At 40.5% G+C, this 25391-nt stretch overlaps 1 protein-coding gene and 1 pseudogene across 7 annotated transcripts in view; both read left to right on the forward strand.

The window, feature by feature from the left end:
* Positions 1–25391, forward strand: part of Cacnb2 (calcium voltage-gated channel auxiliary subunit beta 2) — a 279522-nt gene that overhangs the window by 154731 nt on the left and 99400 nt on the right. Inside the window, exon 1 of one of the 7 annotated variants that reach the window (XM_048367851.1) lies at positions 222–1057. The exons of the other annotated variants lie outside the window; for them this stretch is intronic. Within the exon in view, the coding sequence (XP_048223808.1) occupies positions 1007–1057 (51 nt within the window). The 5' untranslated portion in view covers positions 222–1006. Of the gene's footprint in view, positions 1–221; positions 1058–25391 lie in introns of those variants that run through there. 7 annotated transcript variants of the gene reach the window in all.
* LOC125367179 lies at positions 7140–12118 on the forward strand (annotated as a pseudogene).

The raw sequence follows: 25391 nt of genomic DNA on the forward strand, positions 1-25391 counted from the left end.
GTAGTAAAGTCAAGCATTTTTTTTTCTTGTTTATTGGTCATTAGGCTTTTTTCTATTTGAGCCATGTTTTCAGTCTGGCATTTTGCTGGTTAATTGGAGATGAAGTCTGTGGCCCTTTCTGCCCTGAGTGGCTTTGAACTGAAGTCCTCTGGGCTCTAAGCCTTCTGACTACCTATGATTTAGGTATGAGCCAACAGAGCCTGGCTGTTTTAAATTTTTTATTTGTTTATTGTCTCACTATGTAGTCTGGCCTAGAACTCATGACCTTGTTATGTTATTGAGGTTATAGGCATGTACCACTTTGCCTGGTTGAAGTATCTTTGGATGAAAAGAACTTTCCAATTTCAATAAAAATGAACGTACTGATGTGATAGTTACATGACTATAAAAATGATTCTACTTCAAGCACATTAAGAACTTGAAATGCCACCAAAGAGAAAGAGAACCCTTTTCTTGTATGCACAAAGAAAATATTTCTTCATCCAGTTGGGAGTAGAAGAATGTTTTCACTTTTTTATTGCAGACTTTTTCAGGCTGGTCGTTGAATGCTCAGACTTTACCATGTTGTGCAATCCAGTGTTCCACACTGCAGAAAGTATCTGCAAAGCTCTGCCCAGTCCAGCGGTGCCCGAAGGCACGCATGTGATATTAATGAAGTGTTACTCTGCTCTGACAACTTTGCAGTGGGCTCTCTTCCAAGCCATGTGACGTCATTCGAAGTAGGAAAAGACTTGCCTGCTTGCATTTGCTTAATTGACGGTGATGGGCTCCTCTGCCCTTGTTCAGTAGTTCTGGGACACACAGAGCTGTTGTAATCTGCAGGCCTTTAGAAAGTCATAAAGTCATACTGACTTTAAAAGACTACACCCCGCAAGCCAGCAAGGAAAACAGGAGCTATTGATAGGCTATTGAGCAAAGCAGGAGTTGGCTGGGCTGCCTGCAGCTAGTCCCCAGCTCTTGTTCCTGTAGATTTCTTCCTGCTGGAGTGAACTTGGAACTGTTTGGCATGCTTGACAGACGCCTCCTGTCTCCTCAGACTAAATGCAGGATTCCTGGGGTAAGCAGACACACACAGGTCGGGGGCCAGATATGTGGTCTGGTTTAAAGGAAATGTGACTGTCCCGAATGATTCATGAACTCCAGTTAAACTTAGGTTGGATGCTTTTCTTTGTTAAGAAAAAAGAAAAAAAAAAAAGGGCTTGTCTGGGCAGAAATGCCATTCAGAGTGTTTTTCCTGATGCTGAGATGGCTTAAGCAAGGAAAACTGTAACTCTGATCTTAAACTGAAATTACTGAGGTCTGTTTAGGAGCGCAGGGAAGGAGGTGGGGGGATTCTAGCTACTTGGTGGGGAAGAGAAACTTTCTCTCAGCTGTGGGCCAGTCTTTAGACAACCTGGCCTCTGAGCTTCCTGATTGTTTCTTAGACCTTTCTATGTATATCAGGATCCTTTTACTTCTTGTGTTGCTGAAATGAAGGTTTTGTTGCTGTTTGTTATTTTGTATTTTGAATATAACCCAGACATGAGGGTCTGATGTTGACCATAATTAAGCAGACACTATTTGAGTCTTCAGATTTCATTTAGAGTTTTCATGGAAAAGAACAGATCATTATTAACAGTATGGCTAAAATATTCCAGTAATGTAATTTCATGATCATCAAATTATGGATGACTGAGCCTCAACTGTGTTGCCTATAAAATTGGAAATATTAATATGTATATTTGCAGAGCATTTTTCAAAACTTGTACTGTTGATAATGGCATTGCTACTGTTACTCTAGGCAAAGCGTTAGAAAAAGAAATTCCAGAACTTAAAATTCAATTAGAGCCTGTAAATGGAAACATCATGAGGTAACCAAATTCTGTGTTAATCATAACATGAAAAGTATATACTTTAGAATTGGTTATGTAAAACTTCCTAAATTTTTTACCAAGATTAGTTTTTAAAGCTGTCCCAACCTGCATTAAACTTAACAGAAAACAACAAAAAAATACATTTGTTTAGAAACAAGTGCAAGATAATGGTTTGCTCTGTATTGGATTAACAGAGCCAAAAACTCTTGAGATGATACCTGCTGTACTTCTACATGATTTAAATCAGATCTCATTTTAAGATTTCTTAAGGCAGTTTCCTATGCTTGTTTTGTTCCCCCCAAAACACTTGTATGTTTGTGGGCTGGAGCTGTTTGTGTGCTGGCCATGAAGCTCAGTGTAGACTGCTTATGTAGATGCACAGGTTCCTCCTTGGCCCTGGAAAAAGGAATTAGCCTCCAATATGGTTGTCTATTTATGTACTAATCATAAAGGGCTTGGGAGCATTTGATGCATCATATACATTTCTTCACTTTTCAGATGCTATTCATGTTTTAATTTGGAAATTGTTCAGTACCTATTCCATGTGCCTGCTTTGAAGGAAACCTGGAATAATCATTTCTGGTAAACTCGCCTGCTTTTTAAGAGTATGATCAGACATGACATAACTGGTGTCGTTTTTCCTGCAGAAGGCTTCTGCTCTGAGTGAGGCAAATGTATAACCCAGGGCCCCACTTGGCCATAGAGTCCAACTGCCAAGTACATTCCACAGGTCTTTTGAATAGTTCCAGCAGGGAAATTGGCCTCCGTAATGTCACAGTCATTTAGTGAGAGTGTCAGTCTACGTGATTCTACAATGAATAGGTTAGCCTCTACTTACATTCAGTGTTGTCCTGAAGTATTGGGTGGGGGGGGGGGCTGTGTCTGCACAGTGATTTTTACTCTTTTAATCCATGTATTTTCCAAACCTAGATGTTCTGTTTCCTATATTCTTACTACTACTCATAGGAAGGCATTGTCTCTCATTCTTTTCTTTCTTTCTTGAGATGAGGTCTTGTTGTATTTGCCAGTCTAATTACAAACCCATCTCCCACACCCAGCTTTCTTCCATTTACCTAAGCTTAGGTTTGAACAAGCTTCTAAACTTCAAAACTTTTCAACTCACAAACTTTTGTTTGTGTAGTTAAAGTTTTTTATTTGTTTGTCTTTGCTGATCCTGGAGCTTGAACTCTGTCCCTGAGCTTCTTTTGCTCAAGGCTAGCACTCTACCACTTGAGTCACAGTGCTACTTCCAGCGTTTAATTGGAGATAAAAGTCTCATGGACTTCCGTGCCCGGGCTGGCTTTGAACCACAATCCTCAGGTCTCGAAGATTACAGATATGATCCACCAGCACCTGGCTAGTTAAGGTTTTAAATAAATCTTATACATCTTTACAAATGCTTTGTTCTATAACCACTTATCCTTTTCAATCCAATAATATGAATATTTAGTGTAATTATATAATAATATAAAGTATAATAGATAAGTAAATATACATAATATAACCACACTATTATGCAATGATATAAATAGAATTTTAATATATAAGGAGTGCTAGATGGTTAAATGGATATATGGATATACAGACAAATATACATATTTTAGGTATGTCTGTGCATATATGGTGAAATAGCTGTGTGAGGTACTCAATAAACTATATAACCTTTATTTTTGTTCTAGTATAAATATGATATCAATTTTATATGAGTTGTGCTCTGTGTGTGTGTATGTCTGTGTCTCAGTTCTGGGGCTTGAACTCAAGGCCTGGACACTATCCCTTAGTTTTTTTCCTTCTAACACTCTACTACTTTGAACTGTGACCCTCGGATCCCAGCCTTCTGAGTCGCTAAGATTACAAGCATGAGCCACCCGCTCCTGGCTTCAGTTTTGTTTTCTGAAGCCATTCTAAACCACAACTTCATAAAAACACATTTGGAAATGATTCACTTAATTCTCATTGTGCATTAAAATGAAATCAGTCAACCAATGCAATTCCATAAAGATAATTACTTTTTCAGTACCAAAGGCCAAAAACTACTTATGTTAGTCTGCCTGTTATTAAGAACACTTATTATCTTCTCATAGATTCTAGAATCGTTGTACAGGAAGTCCTTGAACATGGGATCTCTCATGATTGTAATTGTGGACCTGTATTCTTAGATCAGGACCGCTGCTTCCCATCTTTTTTTTCATCTATAAATGATTTCTCAGATTTGCCTACATTTTCTATTTATTTAGATGTTACCCTGATTTTTTATTTTCTGACTGGGCTTTAAGAGCAAGTGTTTGGGTCTAGTTGCACATGATACTGAATTCTAGACCACCCCCTCAACAGCTCTGGCATTTGAAAAGTGTTATGTTCTCTGAGCTTCAGTATCAACATCCATAAAATTCAGGATAATAATGTCTATATTTGAAGAGAATTTAAAAGGAACTCAGGGTACATATAGACTGCAAGTGTGCATAAATGGCTTAACTTAGTACTTCAGTTATTCATGGAGTTCAGGCACCTACCAATCTTTCCACAGTGGCTAAGAATGAAAGAACTCAGCTTCAAGATCCTTGATCATGACATTTATGGGAGGCAGGAGGGAAAGTTATGAGTTGGCTTTTATTTGTGCATTGAAGGGAAGGAGGAGGTAATGTGCCTGAGAAAGAGGATTCCTAATTGAATCGTTGTAGCTTCATTATCAAAAAGGGCCCAGGAGGAGAATGAAAATGTAAACCCTCTTAACTCTGTGTAAATACTACAGTTTAGACATAAATGACTATTTTCTACCCTCACAGAGTTCTCAAAACAGTCTAAAAGGCCAACAGTTAGAGCTCCTGAGTGAAAAATATGCCCCAAGAATTAAACAATGATGAAAACTAAAAAAGAGTCTAAATAATTTTTAAATACGTTGTCTTCTTTCTCTTTCCTTCTGCTTTTTTACCTTCTGTTGCTAATGCCCTTTAAAGAAGAAGGAAAAAAAAGGAGACGTTACTATGGACCTGTATTCCTATATATAAGGCTACAGGCTTATACATTCTTTTCCAAATGGAATTTGTATCTGAATGTTAGTATAATGTTGATAAGGCCTGAAAGTTTGGACATGCACCTCAGGTTGCTGGCTTTGTCCTCTGGAGATGGCAACCTGTACCCCCATAAAGCAATCCATTTTTAGAAATGATAATTTTGTATAGTCCTGACACCGATTTACAAAGTTGTTTCATTATTAAGCTTGATAAATTCCAGAGCTTGGCCCTTGAAATACATCAGTTAAAAGTTAGTACTATTGCCAGGCACTGGTGGCTCACACCTATAATCCATCTACTCAGGAAGCTGAGATCTGAGGATCACAGTTTGAATTAGGCAGGAAATCTCTAATTAACTATCAACCTCCTCCCCAGAATAGCCAGAAGCGGAGCAATGGCTCAAGTAATAGAGCATGAGCTTTGAGCAAAAGCATTCAATGACTGCACTCAGGCCCTGAGTTCAAGCCCCAGGACTAGCCAGACACACAGAAGTACTGCTGAGATTAGAGGAATTGACCACAAAGCATGGTTTAGAGATACATCACCATCTTACCATGCTTGGTCATATATATTCATTCTCATGTTGTGCATTCTGTTCTTTACTACAAACATACGTGTGTGTGTGTATGTGTGTGTGTGTCAGTACCAGAGCTTGAACTCATTGCTTAGAGTTCTTGCTCAGCTTTCTTGCTCATGGATGGTGCTCTAACAGTGGAGCCATGCCTCCAGTCTAGCACTTTGCTGCTTAATTGGAGACTGAGTCTTGAGGACTTTGCTGTACCTGCTGACTTTAAAACACAATCCTCTAGGATCCTCTCAGCCTTCTGAGTAGCTAGGATTATAGATATGAACCACCCATGCCTGGCAAAATGTATTTAAACGTTGTAAGTATAATACACATATTGTGGATTCTGCCTTTTCCTTCCAGCATTGAATCACTGTTTAATCCCAGCATGAAGTACCATTGTAAGGATTTGCCATCGTTCGTCCAAATAAAATGATCACAGACTGTGGGTCTTTTAGATTGATTCTATAATTTTATTTTTATAGACAAACCTATAAAGCAATTGTGACCATGTAGTTTATAGATCCAGTGAATCATTTCCTTGCAAAAAAAAAAAATTCAGATGCAGACTTATTTGAACAATGAAGAGGCTTAAATGTTGTTATTATCTCTGGCTATGCCTTCCATATTTCTTTTTAAAATAATTCTACCAGTTGACAAGGCCAACATAAAACTAGCTTGGCACAATGGTTTGTCTATTGTTCACCCAACTATTGAGGTTGAGGCAGGAAGATGATGATGCAAGCCTGGCAACTTATCCAAAAGCAAAAACCAAGATGTACAAAACAAACTAATATTATATTAATTTTAATTTTATCATAATGCACCCAACATTCACTAAGTAATTGTTATTTTCGTGTAAATAATTACACAACATTGCTCATTAGTTAAAGTGTATATTTAGCCTAGTTTTCTCTATTCTTTGTATTTTTGTGCCCATTTTCTTACTAAGCTTCCTGTATTTAGATAGAAATTCAATTGTATTTGTGAAATATTAAGAGTAGCTCTTTACAGAATTAGCTAGGAGACAACTTTTACTCTCTTATTCCTAGCTATCAAAATATCTTTCTTGCTTTAAATTTATCTCATGTTTATATGGTAACACCTGTTCATATCACTAAAAATACTTTGAGAAAATAAGATTATTAGTATACTTAGAAGTGAATAGTAGACTAGCAGAAGAAGTTAAGCCTCCATTTTATTAGGTGAAACAATCAGCTTTCAACTCTGTTCAGACATCTAGCTTATTCTGAGCCAAGGGCTGCTATCCAGAGTAAGAAAAAAGGCCATGTTTGAATCAGGCTGCCATTGATCATGAAAAGCAAATTCTGTCTCGTCTTCAGGTTCATAGTTTTTTTCATTGCCAAGCTCAGCACAAGCCAATAAACCAAGTTTCCATTGAGCCAGGATTGGCCTTGAAGGGACCTTCTGCTCTTGGGAAGTTGGAGAATTCAGCATGGCTACCATATTTACCAAGTTCCAAAAGTTAGATAACAGATTTCCCAGAAGTCATTCAGGAACCTGTTCCTCTTAGGATTGGAGAACTGCTAATTCTCCATACTGCTTCTTAGTAAAGGACTCAGTGTCTTTTTTCACATTCATGTAAATAGTGACCCTTGTGAAGTCTACAGATTGTAATTCCCTGCCCTTAAATGTTGTTTTCAGTTCATAGCTTTGTTAACTATTAGCGGCATTTAAGCATGAGAGATGAAACAAAAATCTATCATAGGAAATCCTCTGGAATTCTTACCTGTGACCCCCACAAAGATGTGCCAAGGTGAGAAAGGTCCTAGCCACTGGGACTGGCCTCCTTTCCAGTCTACCTTGATCATTTCCAGTCTCCCAGTCCTCTTTAGTTACTCGTGGACAGAAAGCTTTGATTTGAGGATGTGACAGAATGATTGGATTTCACTGCACTTACAGAATAACAACATGGCTTTATTCTTTTTTCCTAGCACTGGATTCTTGGTTTGGGAGCAGGTTATCTTCAGGCATAATTCTTTGACCTATAAAATGGTGGATAGAGATGGGTACTGGAGGCTCATGCCTATTATCTTAGTAACTCAGAAGGCTGACATCCTGAGGAGTGCTGTTAGAAGCGCTGCAGTTTGTGGGACTCTTATCGTACGTAAACTACCAAAAAGCCAGAAGTGGAGCTGTGGCTCAAGTGGTACAGTGCTAGCCTTGAACACAATGCCCCCCCTCCACACAGATGGTTAGATATCGTATGCATATGTAAAATTATCTTATGTATATATTTAAATAAACACAATAGATTTGTTTAATATTCATTTTGGAGATTGTAAATATTTAAAGCAGCTTGGAATACTATGGTGTCATTTGCTCTTTAAGACCCTAGCAGTTAAAGAATTCATGTTCCATGGGCTGGGAATATGGCCTACTGGTAGAGTGCTTGCCTCATATACATGAAGCCCTGGGTTCGATTCCTCAGGACCATATATATATAGAAAAAGCCAGAAGTGGCGCTGTGGCTCAAGTGGTAGAGTGCTAGCCTTGAGCAAAAAGAAGCCAGAGACAGTGCTCAGGCCCTGAATTCAAGCCCCAGGCCTGGCAAAAAAAAAAAAAGAAGAATTCATGTTCCATAAAACTGTCATTTTCAGTAGTACATATTTGCCTGCCCCATGAAACCCAATAAAACCTAGAGCCTTCCTGTTGGGGTCACGTTGGTGACATTGTTTAGTAAGGCACTATATTGAGAGGAGTCATTGGAAAAATTCTCCAAGCTGTGGTTCATATCTAGAAATCCTGAACATCCAACACATCTCAGCATTCAGGTGTTTACAACGAGCAAAGAATAATTAATGCTGATTTGTGTTTGAGCCTTTTTTTAAAGACTTCACAATTACAACAGTATGGGGGAAAAAAGGAACCTTGTGTTATGGTTGAGGATATTGATTATCTCCAGGTACTATAGCTGCAACTGTCTTAGACTGAATGAATCTCTGCTGTTGAACAAATGAACACATCCTTACCTGACACCACAAGGTAAAACGATGTTTGCCACTGTGCACATTTTTGAGGAATAAAGTACATTTGATTATGGTATGTAGTATTTAGAGAATTCTCCAGATAAAAGTTATGATATAAATTTGAAACTAGAATTCAGTTTGATTTAATATAGTCACTGAATGACAACAGTTGGACAACAATTTTTCAGTTGTCTTTTAGAAGTGATTTAATTGGGTTGTGGAATAACCAAAGTGGTAGAGTGTCTTCCTAGTACATTCATAGCCCTGAGTTCAAACCCCAGTACTGCCACTAATAACAACAATAAAAAAGTAAGATGCTGATAATTAAGGTACATATGTTTTGTACTGCCAATAACAGCAACAATAATAAGTTGATGATAAGATACATATGTTTTGTACTGTAGCTAAAGAGGGAAAACCAGCACCACAATGTGGGCTAAATTTGAGCTCAGAAAAAGTTATACTTTTCAAAGACCTTGAACCTGTTCTCATCTTTGTATTTCATAGAAAGGGTAGAAATTCACAGGGCTTTGTAGGGTGCTTGATAGGACTGGAGTTCCCATAAGACCCTCCACTAAAAGGTCACTTTTGAGCAATGTGATGCCACAGTTACTACTTAATGGCACAGACGTTGTTGAAAGCTATTTAAAACAGTTTTGACTGAGCCTCTAATTAATAAAATTCCATAGGGCTGGGCATGTGGCTTAGCAGTAGAGTGCTTGCCTAGCATGCATGAAGCCCTGGGTTTGATTCTTCAGTACCACATAAGCAGAAAAGGGCGGAAGTGGTGCTGTGGCTCAAGTGGTAGAGTGCTAGCCTTGAGGTAAAGCAGCTCAGGGACAGTGCCCAGGCCCCGAGTTCAAGCCCCAGAACTGGCCAAAACAACAACAACTCCCCAAATTACTAAGAGTATTGTGAATAGCAATGGCTTTCTGTTACTGATGCTAGAAATGCTTTGAATCAGGAAAAAATATATACTGGTTTAATTTTTACAGCTGAGTAAGAATGCATGCTCCATTTTTCATGCTATTTCATTCTGTTACTATTTTTTCAGCATAAACCTGCCTCAAAGATAAAATCAAAATGTCATTAAAACTGAAGATAGGCTGTGTGCTGGTGGCGCACACCTGTAATCCTAGTTAACTGAGGAGGCTGAGATCTGAGGATCGTGGTTCAAGGCCAACTCAGGCAGGAAAGTCTATGAGATTCCTATCTCCAATTATCCACCAGAAAACTGTAAATGGTGCTGTGGCTCAAAGTGGTAGAGGGCTAGCCTTGAGTAAAAATGCTCAGGGACAGTGCCCAGACCCTGAGTTCAAGCCCCACAACTAACTTACAAAACAAAATACCCCTTAGGATAAATGGTCCAGGTCCCACCTGTTATTCTTCTTGAGTGGCCTTTACCTTCTCCTTGTGAAAGAAACTCTTTATAACTATGGGAAAAAAAGAAAAACACACCTGTGCTGAGCATTTATACTGCATAGAACCAAATGTTTCCTGTGCAGAATCTTAACGGAGCCCTCAATGAAGTAGGTGTCATCTGTTTTACACGTGGAGAATCTCCTCACACACAGGTGTGTCACTTACCTATGATTACACAGGTCAGTGCCAATGCAAGAAGGGGAAGCCAGTGAGCAGCTTTGTGGGTGACCCATTGTTCTCTTGCTGTTTTGCTTATAACCTTTTCGTTGTCCAGCTGCTTGGGCAGCCAGTCTAGTTTTCCTTTAGAAAGCAAGGCTTGGATTTTTTTTTTTTTGCCAGAAACAGTGATGGAAGTCTCTTTATTTATTTTGTTTGTTTGTTTTTTTTTTCTCAAATTTTTATTATCAAACTGACGTACAGAGAGGTTACAGTATCATACGTTGGGCATTGGATACATTTCTTGTACTGTTTGTTGCCTTGTCCCTCATGCCCCCCTCCCTCCCCCCCTTTCCCTCCCCCCCCCAGGTGTTCAGTTCACTTACACCAAACAGTTTTGCAAGTATTGCTTTTGTAGTTGGAAAAAGTTATACTAAGTGAAGTGAGCCAGACCCAAAGAAACATGGACTCTATGGCCTCCCTTATTGGGAATAATTAGTACAGGTTTAGGCAAGCCATAGCAGAGCATCACAAGGCCCAATAGCTATACCCTTAGAAACACATAAGATGATGCTAATTGAAATGAACTCCATGTTATGGAAACAAGTGATATATCACAGTTGTAACTACTTTCAACGTCCTATGTGTATGTGTAGTTTCTATTATTGATAATGTTTTGTATCACCTTCCTATGTTTGTACCTACACTATCTCTGTAATCTTATCTGAGTATATTGGAAACCGTGTTTACTGGTATTGGAAGTAGGAAATTCAAAGGGAATACCAAATTCGAGAGACACAGGGTAAAAGGCTTGGATTTTGTGGCTCTTGGTGCAGGCCCTGTAATGCATGGAGGCCGTTCATTACCAGCCCTCTTACAGTCAGCTGGCCCTGGCAGGCCTGCGGATTGCAAAGCTCAAGGCCCCTGCTTCCCATGCTGCTTAGAGAGGAGTCATTAACCATCACCCCCCCTGTACTGAGATCATCTCAAAACCATCTTGTGCTTTGTATGTCATTTATAATCCATTTGCGAACCATTTTGTCTACAACAGAATTCCATCTTTGGGAATGGCCGATTTGAAACTTTAAAAACTGAGTTCCCGGTTGCCCCATCACCCTGGGGCCCCCTTCTCGCGTGCCCTCCCCACCGGCTGTCCGTCCCTGTCCCCCACCACATCCCGGGGACCACTGATCAGCCTGGCTCTCAGGCGGGACGCTGCCCCCTCTGCTGCGCCCAGGGCGCAGAGGCAGCTTTCCCGCGCCTGAGGGAAGTTACACTTGGGGAGGCTCATGGGGCGGCGAGGAGGACGAGGCTGGCCCCCAGGGGGCGCTGGGCAAGAGCCCCTTCCAGCTGACCTCCGAGGACGTGTAGGGCATCTCCTACGTGGTGGGCCACGAGCTGCTGGCCCTGGGTGGCAACCCGCGGGTGGCCCAGCTGCAGTTCAAGATCATTTGCGCGCCCGAGATGCTGGAGGCGCTGATGAAGGAGGGCAGCCTGGCGGGGCCGAGGCCTGCGGATGGAGAGGGATAGCCTGAGGTGGGAGGTGGAGGGGCTGCGGAGCCGGGGCCCTCCCACCAGTGGGGAGGTGAACCTGGGGCCAGACAAATTGGTGGTGGACCTGACCGGGGCCCGGCTTCACCCTGCAGGAGTTGAAGGACTGTTGCAGGAGCATAAACAGCTCAAGTCGCAGCTGCTGCTGCTAACTGCTGCAAGAACTGCAGTGCTACAGGAGCAGCCTGCTCCCACCAAGAGAAACTCCAGGAGGAAGAAGAGAAAAAGATGACTTGGTTAGCAGGCCCAGTGGTGCCAGTGGTGCCAAGGAGAAGACAATCATGAAGACGCTGTTTTCTTTCCAGTCAGGGAAGCAGACCTAAGTCAATGGCCATGAGCAACGCAGTGGCCCTCCAGCTTGAGAAGACAATCAATCACCCAAGACAGCTTCCAGAACCATCTCTCTGTTCCATGCAGCCACATCAGGCTTGCACATGTGTCCCCAGGAGCAGTCCAAGGAGGAAGGCTCTGGGCTTACTGCCCCCTGTGCTGCAGAACAGGACAAGGAGACCAAAAGGGGCTTCCTTTGCCTTGCCTGCCCACAGAGGCCTCTTGTACAGACTGACTTGGCCAGGGCTCGCTTGGAACTGTGGGAGTGAGCCAGCACAGTGCCCAGCTTTTAGAATAAAGTATTCTTAAGAAAAAGTTAAAAAATATTTAGAAAATTCTGTGTATAGCCAGTGGTTTTTTCAGTTTTTAAATCCATCCTTCTACATAATTAAAAATGGAATTAGAATGGTGTAGTTCATGTGACAACAATCAAGTTAGGGTAAAGTGAGCAAAGATCTTGACTCAATCTAATTTCTCCATGAAGCTCTCTTGTTTTATATGATGCTTTTTTTTTTTAAATCACAGAATTGTCTTCTACATAATCCATCAGAAGACAGTATGTGCTTAGTCCTAAGTCTGTCATTGCAAAACACATGCAAAATTTAAAGACAAAAACCTTCAACACACTGTAACCACCAAAAAGCCAGAAGCAGAGCTGTGACTCAAGTGGTAGAATGCTAGCTTTAAGCAAAGAAAATGTCCCTGAGTTCAAGCCCCAGGATTGGCATGTGCTTGTGTACACACACCTGTGCATGCACACACACATACACACACTCCTTTATCCTATCGGTAGCACTCCTGACCTTTCTGTACTTGAAAGCCAGGTGGTCTACACAAGTCATGAGAAGTAATATGCAAGCCAGTATAATTTCCTGTCTGCCCCTAATGTGAAACAGAGGAAACCAAATTAATGGAGCTCCACACAGTGAACTATATCAAGTTCCTAATTACAAAACCAAGGGGGAGAAAAGTAACATAATTTAAGATTCCACAGTCATATTTCTCTCAAAGTTGCAAAGTCTTCTTTAAAAAATTATCTATGAGGGGCTGGGATGTAGCCTAGTGGCAAGAGTGCCTGCCTCGGATACACGAGGCCCTAGGTTCGATTCCCCAGCACCACATATACAGAAAACGGCCAGAAGCGGCGCTGTGGCTCAGGTGGCAGAGTGCTAGCCTTGAGCGGGAAGAAGCCAGGGACAGTGCTCAGGCCTTGAGTCCAAGGCCCAGGACTGGCCAAAAAAAAAAAAAAAAATTTATCTATGAGATGTTTTATCCTGATTTGTTCACCAATTCAACAAGTCGAAGTGGCTGACAAGTTTTGGAAGCTAAGCAAATTGACAATTATGACATGGAAAATAGAAATATTGACCTAGCTGGTTTCAGATTTTTTTCCCCTTCTGCTGGTTTCCAGCACTGGCTCAGTCTCCTGCTTGCAGGGCTTCGAATGATGGCATGGTTATGGATTTATTGCTTCTGAATTCACAATGGAAGGGAGCAGACTCCCCAGAGGAGGGATCGGCTTTCGATGCATCTTAGCACCCTGATCAGCCTCATTCTCATATTCTCACCCAATGAAAGTAATGTCCTTTAAAAAGGTGCTTGGGAGCTGGAACCAGGCACCTGTGGCTCACACCTGTAATTCTACCTACTCAAGAGGCTGAAATCTGAGGATTGCAGTTCAAAGCTAGCCCATGCAGGAAAGTCCATAAGACTCTTATTTCCAATAAACAACTCAGAAAAAGCTGGAAATAGTGCTCAAGTGGTAGAGCACAAAGAGGCTCAGGAACAGTGCCTAGGCCCTGAGTTCAAGCACCAGGACTGGCAAAAAATAAAATTTAAAAAAAATGAAAAGAGGTCTCGACTAGTATATATAAGGCCCTGGCTTCTATCTCTAGCACCACAACAAAAGAAAAGGAAAATCAACAATAGTAATAACAACAACAGAAAAAAAAAACTGCAGTAAAGCTTAATTAGCTGAGTGAAACTGGGCAAATCATCAATGTATCTGGGAATTAGTTTCTTTATTTTTACACTTGAGATTACAATGCATGCCCTAGTGGCACTCATGGATAAAATGCAGCATGAAAATGTGGAACTCCTGACACAGGGTATGATGAGGTTTTGACCATTTGATACACTTCGGTTAAGCATCATGTGATCTTCTTTCCCTGCCCTGGGCCCTGATATTGCTTGCCTGGTAATCTGATCTGTCTTGGGCACAATCTCCCTGGTGAAATCCCATGAGAACGTTCCTGTGCCAAAACCCAGTCATTCCTCCAGGCCTTCCACTCTATCACCTTCTTGCTGTGGCCTTCACTAGGTCAAAAACTGTTGGAAGAGTCTCGTGGGGAGAAAGATGGCGGCTGATCTGATGTAGTTGTATTGGGAAATGAGGCACATAGAGCCAGTGGAAATGGTGTGGTCCATTGTGTTGCATCCAGATGAAGATGTCATTGTGTATTGGTATTTTGTTGTTGGGCTAGAGGCAGGGCTGTCTATAGAATATCTTCAAGCTACAGTGAGTCTAAAGTCTCACTAGCATGGCATGGGGAAGGAGGAGAAATAAGGCAGAGCCATTGATGGGAGTTAGCCTTCCTGGTTAGCTAAGTAGGCTTGTTATCAGCACAGTTTGTCAAGATTCACACCATTAAAATTCAGAGCATTAAATGAACACCTTTTGACCTATGTGTGGTTTCTTTCTTAAGAAATCACTTCTGAAATGAACCCATTCCAGTAGATACAGATGCTTGACATAGTACTTTTTTTCTTCTTTATTGTCAAAGTGATATACAGAGGGGTTACAGTTTCATATGTAAGGGAAGTACATATCTTATGCAACTTGTTACCTCCTCCTTAATGCTCCTTATGTAGTTTAGGCCTGTCTCAAACTTGCAATCCTCTTGCCTCTACCAGGATTACAGGTGTGGGTCACAGTGCCTGGCAAAGTTCACCATTCTGAAATAGTGTACACTTCCATTTATAATTGAGTTGATATGCACATAGGAAAAGAGGAGGGTTTCTGGGCAGCTGTGAATACAGACAAAGAATGGTATGTGACACTGGTTTTTATGCTTAATAATTCTTCATAACAATTTTCAAAGTACAAACTTAAATTGATTTACATGGTAGTTTCTGAAGTACACTGCAGAGTTTTTATATCCCTAGATGCTGGGCACAGGGAGTTTCTATTGTTTCTTAAGAATTGAGATTATCCAGAAATGTTGCAATAGGCTTCTGGAACATTCCTACCAGTGTAGACTATAAGCTCCATCGAGAGGAAGAACAAGGTTTACACCTTATCTCATAAGAGCCTCGATATCTAGAAAATGTTCTATGTGTGTGGAACATATCTAAAGAATGAATGAATGAATGAATGGGACTATATGAAAACAGGAAATACATTCATCTAGTTGATTAAATATTTAATGAGTGACTGCTAGGTGTCATGTGCTGCTTGGAACACAACGGGGAATGTGATAAATTCCACTCTGAGGAGTTGGCTCTGTGTATGAGGCTATCCTACAGTGGCAGGTCGCTGGCCCCTGGACTCTCAGAGAAAAAGGTCACCTTCACAGTGGTACCTCATGCCTTCTTCAATTCAGAACACTTCCTATGTGTAGTGTAGCTGATGAATTACTGTAGAGACTGCTTTCTCTGCTCCGGCTCAAATGCTTATTCCTTTCTCTCTTATTACCCTCGTATCGTCCTCTCCCCCAACCCTCGGCCTGCAGGTCTGTCAGGGTGAGACGTAGGGGCGTCTCCATCCTGGCGTGCGCGCGACCCGCGTGGCAATGTGACCGTTTTCCTACCTACGTACATAGACCACGGAGTCAGCTTCTGAGAGCGAACTAACTTTATTGAGAAAGGGACAAGGGTAGATGATCCGGGGGAAGGGGGTTGGCCAGGATTCCCATAGGCCATGAGCTGTCAGGTGACCTCCAAGGGGCTGGTCACTTGACCTCCAAGGGGCTACGTCACTCTGAGCGCGCCAAACCAGGGCGGGGCTGGTAGGCGCCAGGCTGGCTGCCAGCTAAGTCGGGGGTCTCTTTGCCCGACCGGTTTCTCCGGATTCCAATGTAGAGAGGATGGAAAGGCCGCATTCCCCAGCTGGGGGAGGTGCCTCAGGCCCCTTCCATCTAGGGGGGGAAGATGGACCCCAACAAATTACTATGGAGAGAAGGCAGTGCAAAGGCAGTCAGGTTGGTGACAAAGAGGTGAGAATTAGGTTTAAGGAACCAACAATAGAATGAAAGCGGAAGCCTGAAAATAACATACTTATTTATAGATTTCCTTATGTCTGTCATCACAGACCAAAACATTTCAGTCCCCAAATTGTTTTTATTCTCTCCTCATAGGGGACAATATTAGAAACATTTTCGGTGGCCCCTACCCCCATGAAATCCTCCACAGTAGATGGCTTTGATTCTGGGAGATGTTAAGTCTGCTTTAGAGGTTTAGCAGATGCACAGTCCTGCAAACAGTCATGAATGGAAAGGGACATTGGAAAGCCCTTAGCAATCATTAAAACATGGGCCACTACTTTCCATTTAACTTGGGGCCTGGTGCTGTTTCTGAACTTTCCTACACAAGGTGAGTGCTCTACCACTTTGAGCCACAGCACCACTTCCTTTATTTTATTTTTGACTTCCAAATGATTTGGGAATCTGTCTTGCAGGTACCACCTTAGCGTAAAATAATGTGTATTTTTTGAAAAGCCTATTGTCACACCTCAAAAGGTAGATTGGAGTTTTGTAAGCTATGGCTTCTACCTCTTTCTCTTCCTTCTCCTTTTATTCCACCTCCCCCTCCTTCCTTTTTCCTCTATTCTTTCCTGTATTCTTCTTCCTTTTTTCCTCCTCCTCTTTCTTCTTTTCTTCCATTTCTTCCTCCTTCTCCCCTTTTCCTTCTCCTCTTTGTCCTCCTTTTCTCTCCCCTTTCCTTCTCTTCTTCCTCATTTTCTTCCTCCACCCCCTCTTCCTTCTGGCTCCTTTTCCTCCTCCTCCTCCTGCCTCCTCCTCCTCCTCCTCCTCCTCCTCCTCCTCCTCCTCCTCCTCCTCCTCCTCCTCCTCCCATTCTTCTAGGGTAGCATTTTTCACATGTGCTATCTTACTGTATATAGAGATTTTTAGAGTGCTGGGAATAGAAAGAACTGTAAAAGTTTATTTAATCCATTTGGTTTAAAGGATGGAAATTTGGGTGCGGGGTTCTGCATCCCTTTGTTTCTTTTCAGTTTTTCTATCTACTGTATTGTTTGCTATTCCAGAGTTCCCGAAGAGGCAATCTAACTGATTGGCTTTTGGTAAATTATTTAACTTCCTGGCCCTGAGCCTTGAGATTCACATCAAAATGTAAAAGGACCTCACAGATACTCTTTCAAGCATCTGCTTAATTCCCAACCTTCCTTCATCCTTATTAACAACTTTTGAATGACCAATTATTTATAAATACAAGGTGATTTGGACTTTGTCTTTGGTCTGCCTTTGTATTTCTTTCCCAAATGCTAGAGTCAGGGTTCTTTGACATGTTGCTCTACATGAATCTATACAACCTCTTTTGCCTGTCTAGTGTTTGGTCAAATGGTTTTTAATTAAAGCATAATGGATTCCTTGGCAGAAATTTTATCCTTGTACAACAAGGATGTTTGACAATGTTTTTATTTTTTTAAAGGCCCTAAGAAAATGGAGTCAATTGTTGCACTATTTTCTTTGGATCATAATGTTGAGACAGGCAAGGTGCCATTCTTAGGGTGAGCTACCTAGAATATGACAAAAGAATCACACTATTCTGCACACTGTACACAACACTCCTTATGACTCTTCTTATACAGACTGTTTATAGCAAAAACACAGATTGAGAAAGAAATCTATATAAATATGTTTGTTGAGGTCTTAGGAATTACTTTTTAGCTTGTGGGGAGGATAGGAAATCTAGAAATTAACCTTTACACTTTAAGTGTCTTTCAGTTCTTAAGAAAATCTATCCATTGAAAAGAATGGGAAATAGGTGTTTCTCTGCCAACTTTTCCCCCCTCTGCCTCGGCTCCTGAAATGTTTGCTTCTTCTTCAATGAACTATAGGAGCTTTATGATGAACTAACCCACTTCATAGAAACTTGAATGATAGCTTCACAGCCTAGCAATATTTAGGGGTTTATTTTGCTTTTAGTAATCAATTAATATATTATGTCAAAGCTGGGTGTCATGGCTTAGGAAAGAGGAAAGAGGATTGTTTGAGCCCAGTTCAAGATCAGCCTGGGCGACAGAGCAAGATCCTTGTGTCAAAAGTACAGAAAAGATTTTCTAATATACGAATTACATTAAAAATTGATTTTTGTCTGGTTGTGGACTTTTCAGCCAGTTTGCCAGACTATCATTTCCTGACATGGTTGCAAATAATTATTTTTTGTCTGTCAGTGCCTGACAGCCTATTTCAAGAACACAGCCAGATGTGGGAAGGAAGTCACATATTCCAGGTGTGAGAATAGTATCACTATTATAATACACCCTAGTATTATTTAGGAGTTTTTTTGGGCTGATCCTTGGGCTTGAACTCAGGGCCTCGTGCTCTCAATAGATTTCCTTGCTCATGGCTGGTACTCTACCACTTGAGCCATCATACCTCCATAATGGTGGTGGCTGATAGATAGACTTTTTTGACAGGTCTCTGAATCTCAGCTTCCTGAGGAGTTAGGATGATAGACATGAGCCACCACTGTCTGGCAGCAATTTAGATTTTTAACCAATACCACCCTCCCACACTCCACCAAAATTTCCCTCTGATTTCCAGTAAAATTTTTCTGTTAAATGTAGCTGAAAGTATCTGAATTGGGATTTTTTCCCCTAGGTTATCTAACCTTCTTTAAATCATTTGCAAGTACTTAGTAGTTTAGTGAAATCTCACAGTAAGCAATGCTCTCTTGAATCATCAAAATGTAGTTAGTAGCACATAATTAATTAGGATTGTATATTGTTTTCAATCCACAAAAGTATGTGAAAATTCATATTCCTGAACACATAGAAGAAACAAAAGTGTCACCATTTGTTTGTTGATGTGAAGAAAAATGATTAAGAGTTATAAAGGGATTTCTTTTTTGACAGAACTGGGATATGACCTCAGAGCCTTGTGCTTGCTGGGCAGGAGCTCTACCACTTGAGCCATACTTGTAGCTCCTTTTGTTTCTGTCATTTTTGAATAGGGGGTCTCACCTTTTGCCTGTGCAGGCCTAAACCATGATCTTCCTATTTATGCCTCTCAAATAGTTATGAAAAACTTGAAACACCATATTCAACTTTTTATTGGTTGAATTTTTTTTTCACGGGGCTATCTCATGGATTTAGGGACCCAGACTGGCCCCAAACCAAATTCCACCCTAGCTCAGCCTCCTGAGTAGTTAGGATTGCAAGAATGAGCCACTTCTGTCAGCTAGAATGTTTTAATTATGTATTTTAAACCATATATTTCTTAGAAATACTATGCTCCCCTCAATAATACTTTTGGTTCCTTAATGTCTTGATAACCCACAGATGATTTGCTATGATTTTATATGGTCTACCTTAGATTAACATCAGTTTAACCATTAAGATAAAAAACCCCAAACTTTCTTTTACATTACCTTGAAATTCAAGCTCCAAGTATTACATATACTCTACATGAGTCATTGTATTATAATATAAAACAAGATGACTTTTTCATAGAGGTCAGGATTTGAACTCATGGCCTTAGGCTTGACAGGCCAAGTCCCAGGAAATATGCAACATTTACTTCTTACATGCTTTGGTTGTTTGTGTTGTATGTGATTCATGCACAATTTCCAAACTATGTAAAAGTTCCATTCAGGTGTATGCTATCAGCCAGGAAGAAGTAATTCCAGGATGGGATAAACATCTCAAAAGAAGCATTTCTGAAAATGACTTCCAGGTATATATATTCTCCTAAAATATATTCCCAAAAGTATTTTGGGAATACAAACAGGTATTAGTCAGTCTGTATTTAAAAATACACACCTGTTGAATATAGTTACACACCACTTTTCTCATGAATAATTTGTATCTTTTTTACATAACTTGAGAAACATATGCTCTATCTACATGAGGATAAAAGATTTCAAGTGTGTAATCATGTTAAGCTGTCAAGTGTAAGTCACTATATTAAAGTTCTGGTTTACATGTGACAAAGGGTAGGCAGAGTTGGTGATGTTCATTTGAAGTGCAAAGGCCTTATAAATTTATTGACCTAGGTCATTTTCATTTGTAAGACCAAATTTGGGGTTGTTATGTTAAGTATTCAAATGTTTTTAAAACCTGAACATAAAATTAGAATGTTTATTAAGCACCTAAAAATCCAGAGTTTGTCCTATAAGATAACTTCTATATAAATGTTTTCATATTGGCTCTCAGCATGGTATGGTGATACAACACTGTAATCCCAGCTACTCAGGAATGGGAGACAGGAAGATTTTGAGTTGGAGATCAACCCAAACAAACTTCATGTGATCTTATCTCAAAAACAAAATATAAACAAAAGGGATTCAGTTGTGGCTCAAAAGTGGTAGAGTTCTTGCATTCTTGAGACCTTGAGTTCAATCCCCAGTATGAAAAAAAAATGACAAAAACACAATTTACCCAAATCCCCAGTGATTTGGACATTCATTCTTGTTTACAAGAGCTGATCTACACTGAGCTCCTCCTACAGGACTGAGGGTTAGCACCACAGCTGTTTAGACAGGACTAGACTAGCGTCTCAGCTCTGTAAACTCTTTTATGCTTTCAGAGAAGTTTGCTGGAATTCCTGGACACATTTAAACCAGGCATTTATATTGAGTTTGCCACTTCATAGGTTTGAGCAGTGGTGACCCATCAACCCATGTAAAGTTCAGTTCCTGATCTGTGAACTGGGAATTCTAATGGAATAATACCTGCCTCACTGCTGTGAAGTTAGAGAGTAGAATGATAAAATGTTGATGAACTGTTCACTCCCAGTAAATGCTGAAGTTGATGCCAATATGAGTGAAACACACTGAGCTTCTCCAAGGTAGGAAGATTAGATGTAGCAGGCAGGCTTATCTTTCTTATAAATATGAATGGATTTTTCAACGTCCATAATCATGATCTGTTCAAGAGAAAGTCTCCAGACGACTATGGTTTAATGTCACAGTGTTAGGTGTTTAGGATTAGAAGTTGAGAAATATTGGCCTGGCCTCTTGGCACCTTGCAAGAATCTTCAAATTGGAAATGTGAGCCCATAGTAGCTCTTGAGTCCACTGACATTTAAATTTCTCCTTTCCCTTCCTCTCCTGCAGTTTATGAAGTCCTGTCCCCCCCTTACCCCCCTGGCCACCCAACCCCTGAGACATCTTCCTTGTTGCCCCCTTCTCTCCCCTCCCCCAGAACAGCTGCAGAAACAGTTTTCAGATCTTGCCCCTCTGTGTAACTCACAGTTGGGATCACAGAAAAGTGAAGCCCCGCCCCCTGATTGTGAGGGGCAGCAGAGATTTGCAGACCCTCTTTGAATGGTAGCCAGGATTTTTTCTTTAGAAAATTCTATTCTTTCCAAAGAATGAACCCAGGGCAAGCTCAAACTATTTGTCACCAACTTTATTAAAGGGGTTTATCTGGGAAGCACTTAAAAAGCAGAGCTCATGCTTCCTTAAAATTTCCATTCCTCTAGACACTGGAAAAGCAATCTAAAGAAATAGAAAAACCTCCTCTCATTGTTGGTCACTTCATCTTACGCATACACACATGTACTGTGCTAGTCAACTCTCCATGCCATGACAAAATAACCTGAGATTAGCATGGTGATTTATACACAGCTAATGGTAATGGGAGACTCACCAAGATTGTCCACCTCAGCTGAGATGGGTAATAAGCATGCAGAAATTATTTGTTTTTTGTCTTTCAAGCCAGTCACCAATAGCTCTACTCAGGAGGCAGAGATATGGGGATTGCAGTTTGAAGCCAGCATGGGGAGGAAAGTTCATGAGACTCTTAACTCCAATTAACCACCAAATAGCCAGAAATGGAGCTTTGGTACAAGTAGTAAAGCACCAGCCTTCAGCAAAAAGCTAAGGGAGATTGCCCAAGTTCAAGGTACAGTACCTGCAATGAATTAAATTAATTAATTGATTCCATTTTTGAAATTTTGATTTAAGAAAAAATTATCATTGGCCGGGCACTGGTGGCCTAGAGCCTGTAATCCAAGCAACTCAGGAGGCTGAGAGCTGAGATCTGAGGATTGAAGTTCAAAGCCAGCCGTGGCAGGAAAAGCCACAAGAGACTCTTATCTCTGATTAACCACAAAAAGCTGGAAGTAGAACTGTGACTCAAGTGAAAGAGCAATAGACTTGAGCAAAATTGCTCAGGGACAGTACCCAGGCCGGAAGTTCAAGCCCCAGTACCAGCACAAACATGTGTTCACACACACACACACACACACACACACACACACACACGCTATATATACATACATATATTATATATACATTATATATATATAAAATTGGTTTGCACTTGGTCAAAAACCACATGTAATAAATCCATGTTAAAATAATCTGACTGTGTCTTGGAATACAGAGGTTGACAAATTTTGCTGTCAAAGGTCAGAGGGAAAATACTTCCAACTTCAAGGTATCTGTTGCAAGCACGCAATTCTCTGATGGAGTAGAAGAGGCCACAAACTGAGTGTGACTGGCTAAAATCAGAACTTCATAAGACTTCTTCGCTTGTCACGTGAGCATTATTCTTAGCACAGGATCCACAGACAGAGACTTTGGGGCTCCCTTGTACCCAGGAGCCAAACCTTGATTTGATCTGTGGGGTTAGAACTCTGAGGCATTTTTATAACAGCAAAAGTGTTATGCTTTTTTGTTGTTGTTTTGTTTTGTTTTACACAAGGCTAGGATCAAATTTGGGAAATTAATGATGCCCTTTTGTACAATGAGTTTTATGGAGGTTTCTAAAAATTATACTGGCCAACACAAATGTGAACCTTTGTTCTCCTATTCAGATGTTACATTACCAAGCCAGATCTGGGGAGGGAGTGAAAATGGTTATTATGAGATGCATGGGCCTTTTGAACTCTTTCTCTTGGCTGTTTTGAAAGGTCATTGTGTGTCAACCAGGAGTCAGGAACATTAAGCTCTGGCTGCTGGAGAAGGTATTGTCCTTAGGGATATGGTGTAATTAAGAATTTGCTTGAGGGATGTGGAGTTACCCACCTAGAAGCTAGGAAACCTGGGAGGGCGAAATTACAGGGACTGGCAACAAAGAAAACCCAACTGATAATTATAGTATGTCTCTCCAGAGGCCTGAATGCAAAGCTGAAAAGTGTCACTTTTCACAGTCGAATTATTATACTCAATTAATGACAACATACTTGGTGATATGTCAACATTTTAATTCTGAATGAGTGTTAATTGGGTATTTTCCTGCTGACATTATTGGTTACCTAAAACACTGACACAACCTGGGATTCTCTGAGTTTTACAATTTTGGGAGCACATGCAGAATTGGACTCTCTAGATTTCATTGCTTTATTCAAAGCATATAAATTCCTTAATAACTCAGAACTGTCATTGTTACACTGCTAATACGGAGTTGTAGTCTTCTTTCCTCTGCCATTTAGTCTAATATAGCCATTGGCTTAACAGAATACTTTCCTTTGATTCCCCTACGTTATCTTTGTGTGTATGTGTCTCTGTGTGCGTGTGTGTGTGTGTGTGTGTGTGTGTGTGTGTGTAATGGTAGGGATTGACATCACATGCTAAGCCAGTGCTCTACCACTGTTCTATGCCCCAGCCTCCATTTGTACATTGTAATTTTATTGCCTTTAAGTAGAGCACAACGCATCTTGATCGATGTCACCCCTTTCATCTTCTCCCCCACCTCCCCCAACCCTACCCATCCCCTCACTTTTCATAATTTCATTTTCATATATATATATATATATATTGAATATTATGGCTACATTCCCTGCCTTTCCTCCTTTCATTCATCTACCCTCTCCTCTGCACCTCACTCCCCCCTCTACCCCCAACATACCTCAAGTACAGTTTCCTGGTATCCATTAATTGTTGAAACAAGTTACACCATTTGAATTCTCCTGTGCACATACTATACTTTAGTTAATATGTGTGTGTGCCTGTGTATATGACCTTATATATTTACATATATACTTATAAATTAGATAAAACTTTCACATATGAAAGAAAACATGCCTTCCTGGTTTCTTCAGGCCTGACTTTTTCCTTTTTTAGGTTCATCTGTTTCTTTGTAAATGATGTACTATCATTCTTCCTGATGGATGAATAAAAGTCCATCATATATATGCATATATACATGTGTATATATACATGGATATAATGTATGTATGTGTATATATATGCATGGGTACATGTATATGTATACACGTATACCTGTATTTATGTATGACCTTTTAATTTTTCTTTAATGTCTTTTTAAATGTTGATCAAATCACCAAGCATCATTTCCTTTTTTTTTTGTTTTAGTCAAACATAAAAGTTTGATTGATTGAAACCCTTGAATATTCCAGTGTACCTCAGGACATACAAATAAATTCCTTTTGTTCCATGGGTGCCAGTCTTGAGGCTTGAACTCAGACACTGTTCCTGAACTTTTCTGCTCAAGGTTAGTGCCCTACCACTTGAGTCATGGCTCCATTTCTGGCTTTCTTGGTGGTTAACTGGACATAAGAGTCTTACAGACTTTTCTGCCTGGGCTGGCTTCGAACTGGAATCCTTTTGAGTGGCTAGGATGACAGGCATGAGCCACAGGTGCCTAGCTCCACAAGTACATTTTGGGAGGAAAGGAAAGGAATTCTTGAGATTGGCTCTTCTTTAAATTGCTTTCTGAAGTCAATAAAAAGCTATTAACTAGGAAAATGAAACTTTGAGTTTAGGTTTAGGGAAAGATATTTCACAATGCTTTTAATTTTTTTTCAGAGCACTAAGGAAAAGATGAAAAGGAAAGAAATAACATACCGTTGGGGATCCTACTTGTTTTTATTAAAAAAAAAAAAAAGCTTGTTTCTGCAATCTGAATTTTAAGGTGTTCATTAGAACATTTCTCCCTAGCCAACACATAATGATGTCCTGCCCTTCCTGGGGTGCTCACAAGCAAAGGGGTCCACTACGGAAAGACTCATAAAGAACGAGAGCAGCTGGAGCAGTGAGACCAACAGAGCTGTCCCTACTAATTGCTAAGACTGAGTCTCCAGATGTAGGGCCAGCTGGGAAAATTATACTACTGGTGGCTATCCCTTGGTTCTGTTGTCAGTAATAATATGTCACAAGCCCCACTACTCCTCCATAATAGAAGGTTCATTTTAATAGGATTTAATGGACGACAGTGTTTGGAACATGGAGGAGTAGCATCTATTGGTGGCTGTCCTTTGATGAAATAATGTGTTCCACGGACACAGGTCCCAAAACCTCTTCCCTGATGATGGCCTGTACACCATGGCCCAGCTTCAAAGTCCTGCTCACCACAAGCAAA

This window comes from Perognathus longimembris, chromosome 18 (genome assembly GCF_023159225.1).
Source record: "Perognathus longimembris pacificus isolate PPM17 chromosome 18, ASM2315922v1, whole genome shotgun sequence".
Taxonomy (NCBI): Eukaryota; Metazoa; Chordata; class Mammalia; order Rodentia; family Heteromyidae; genus Perognathus; species Perognathus longimembris.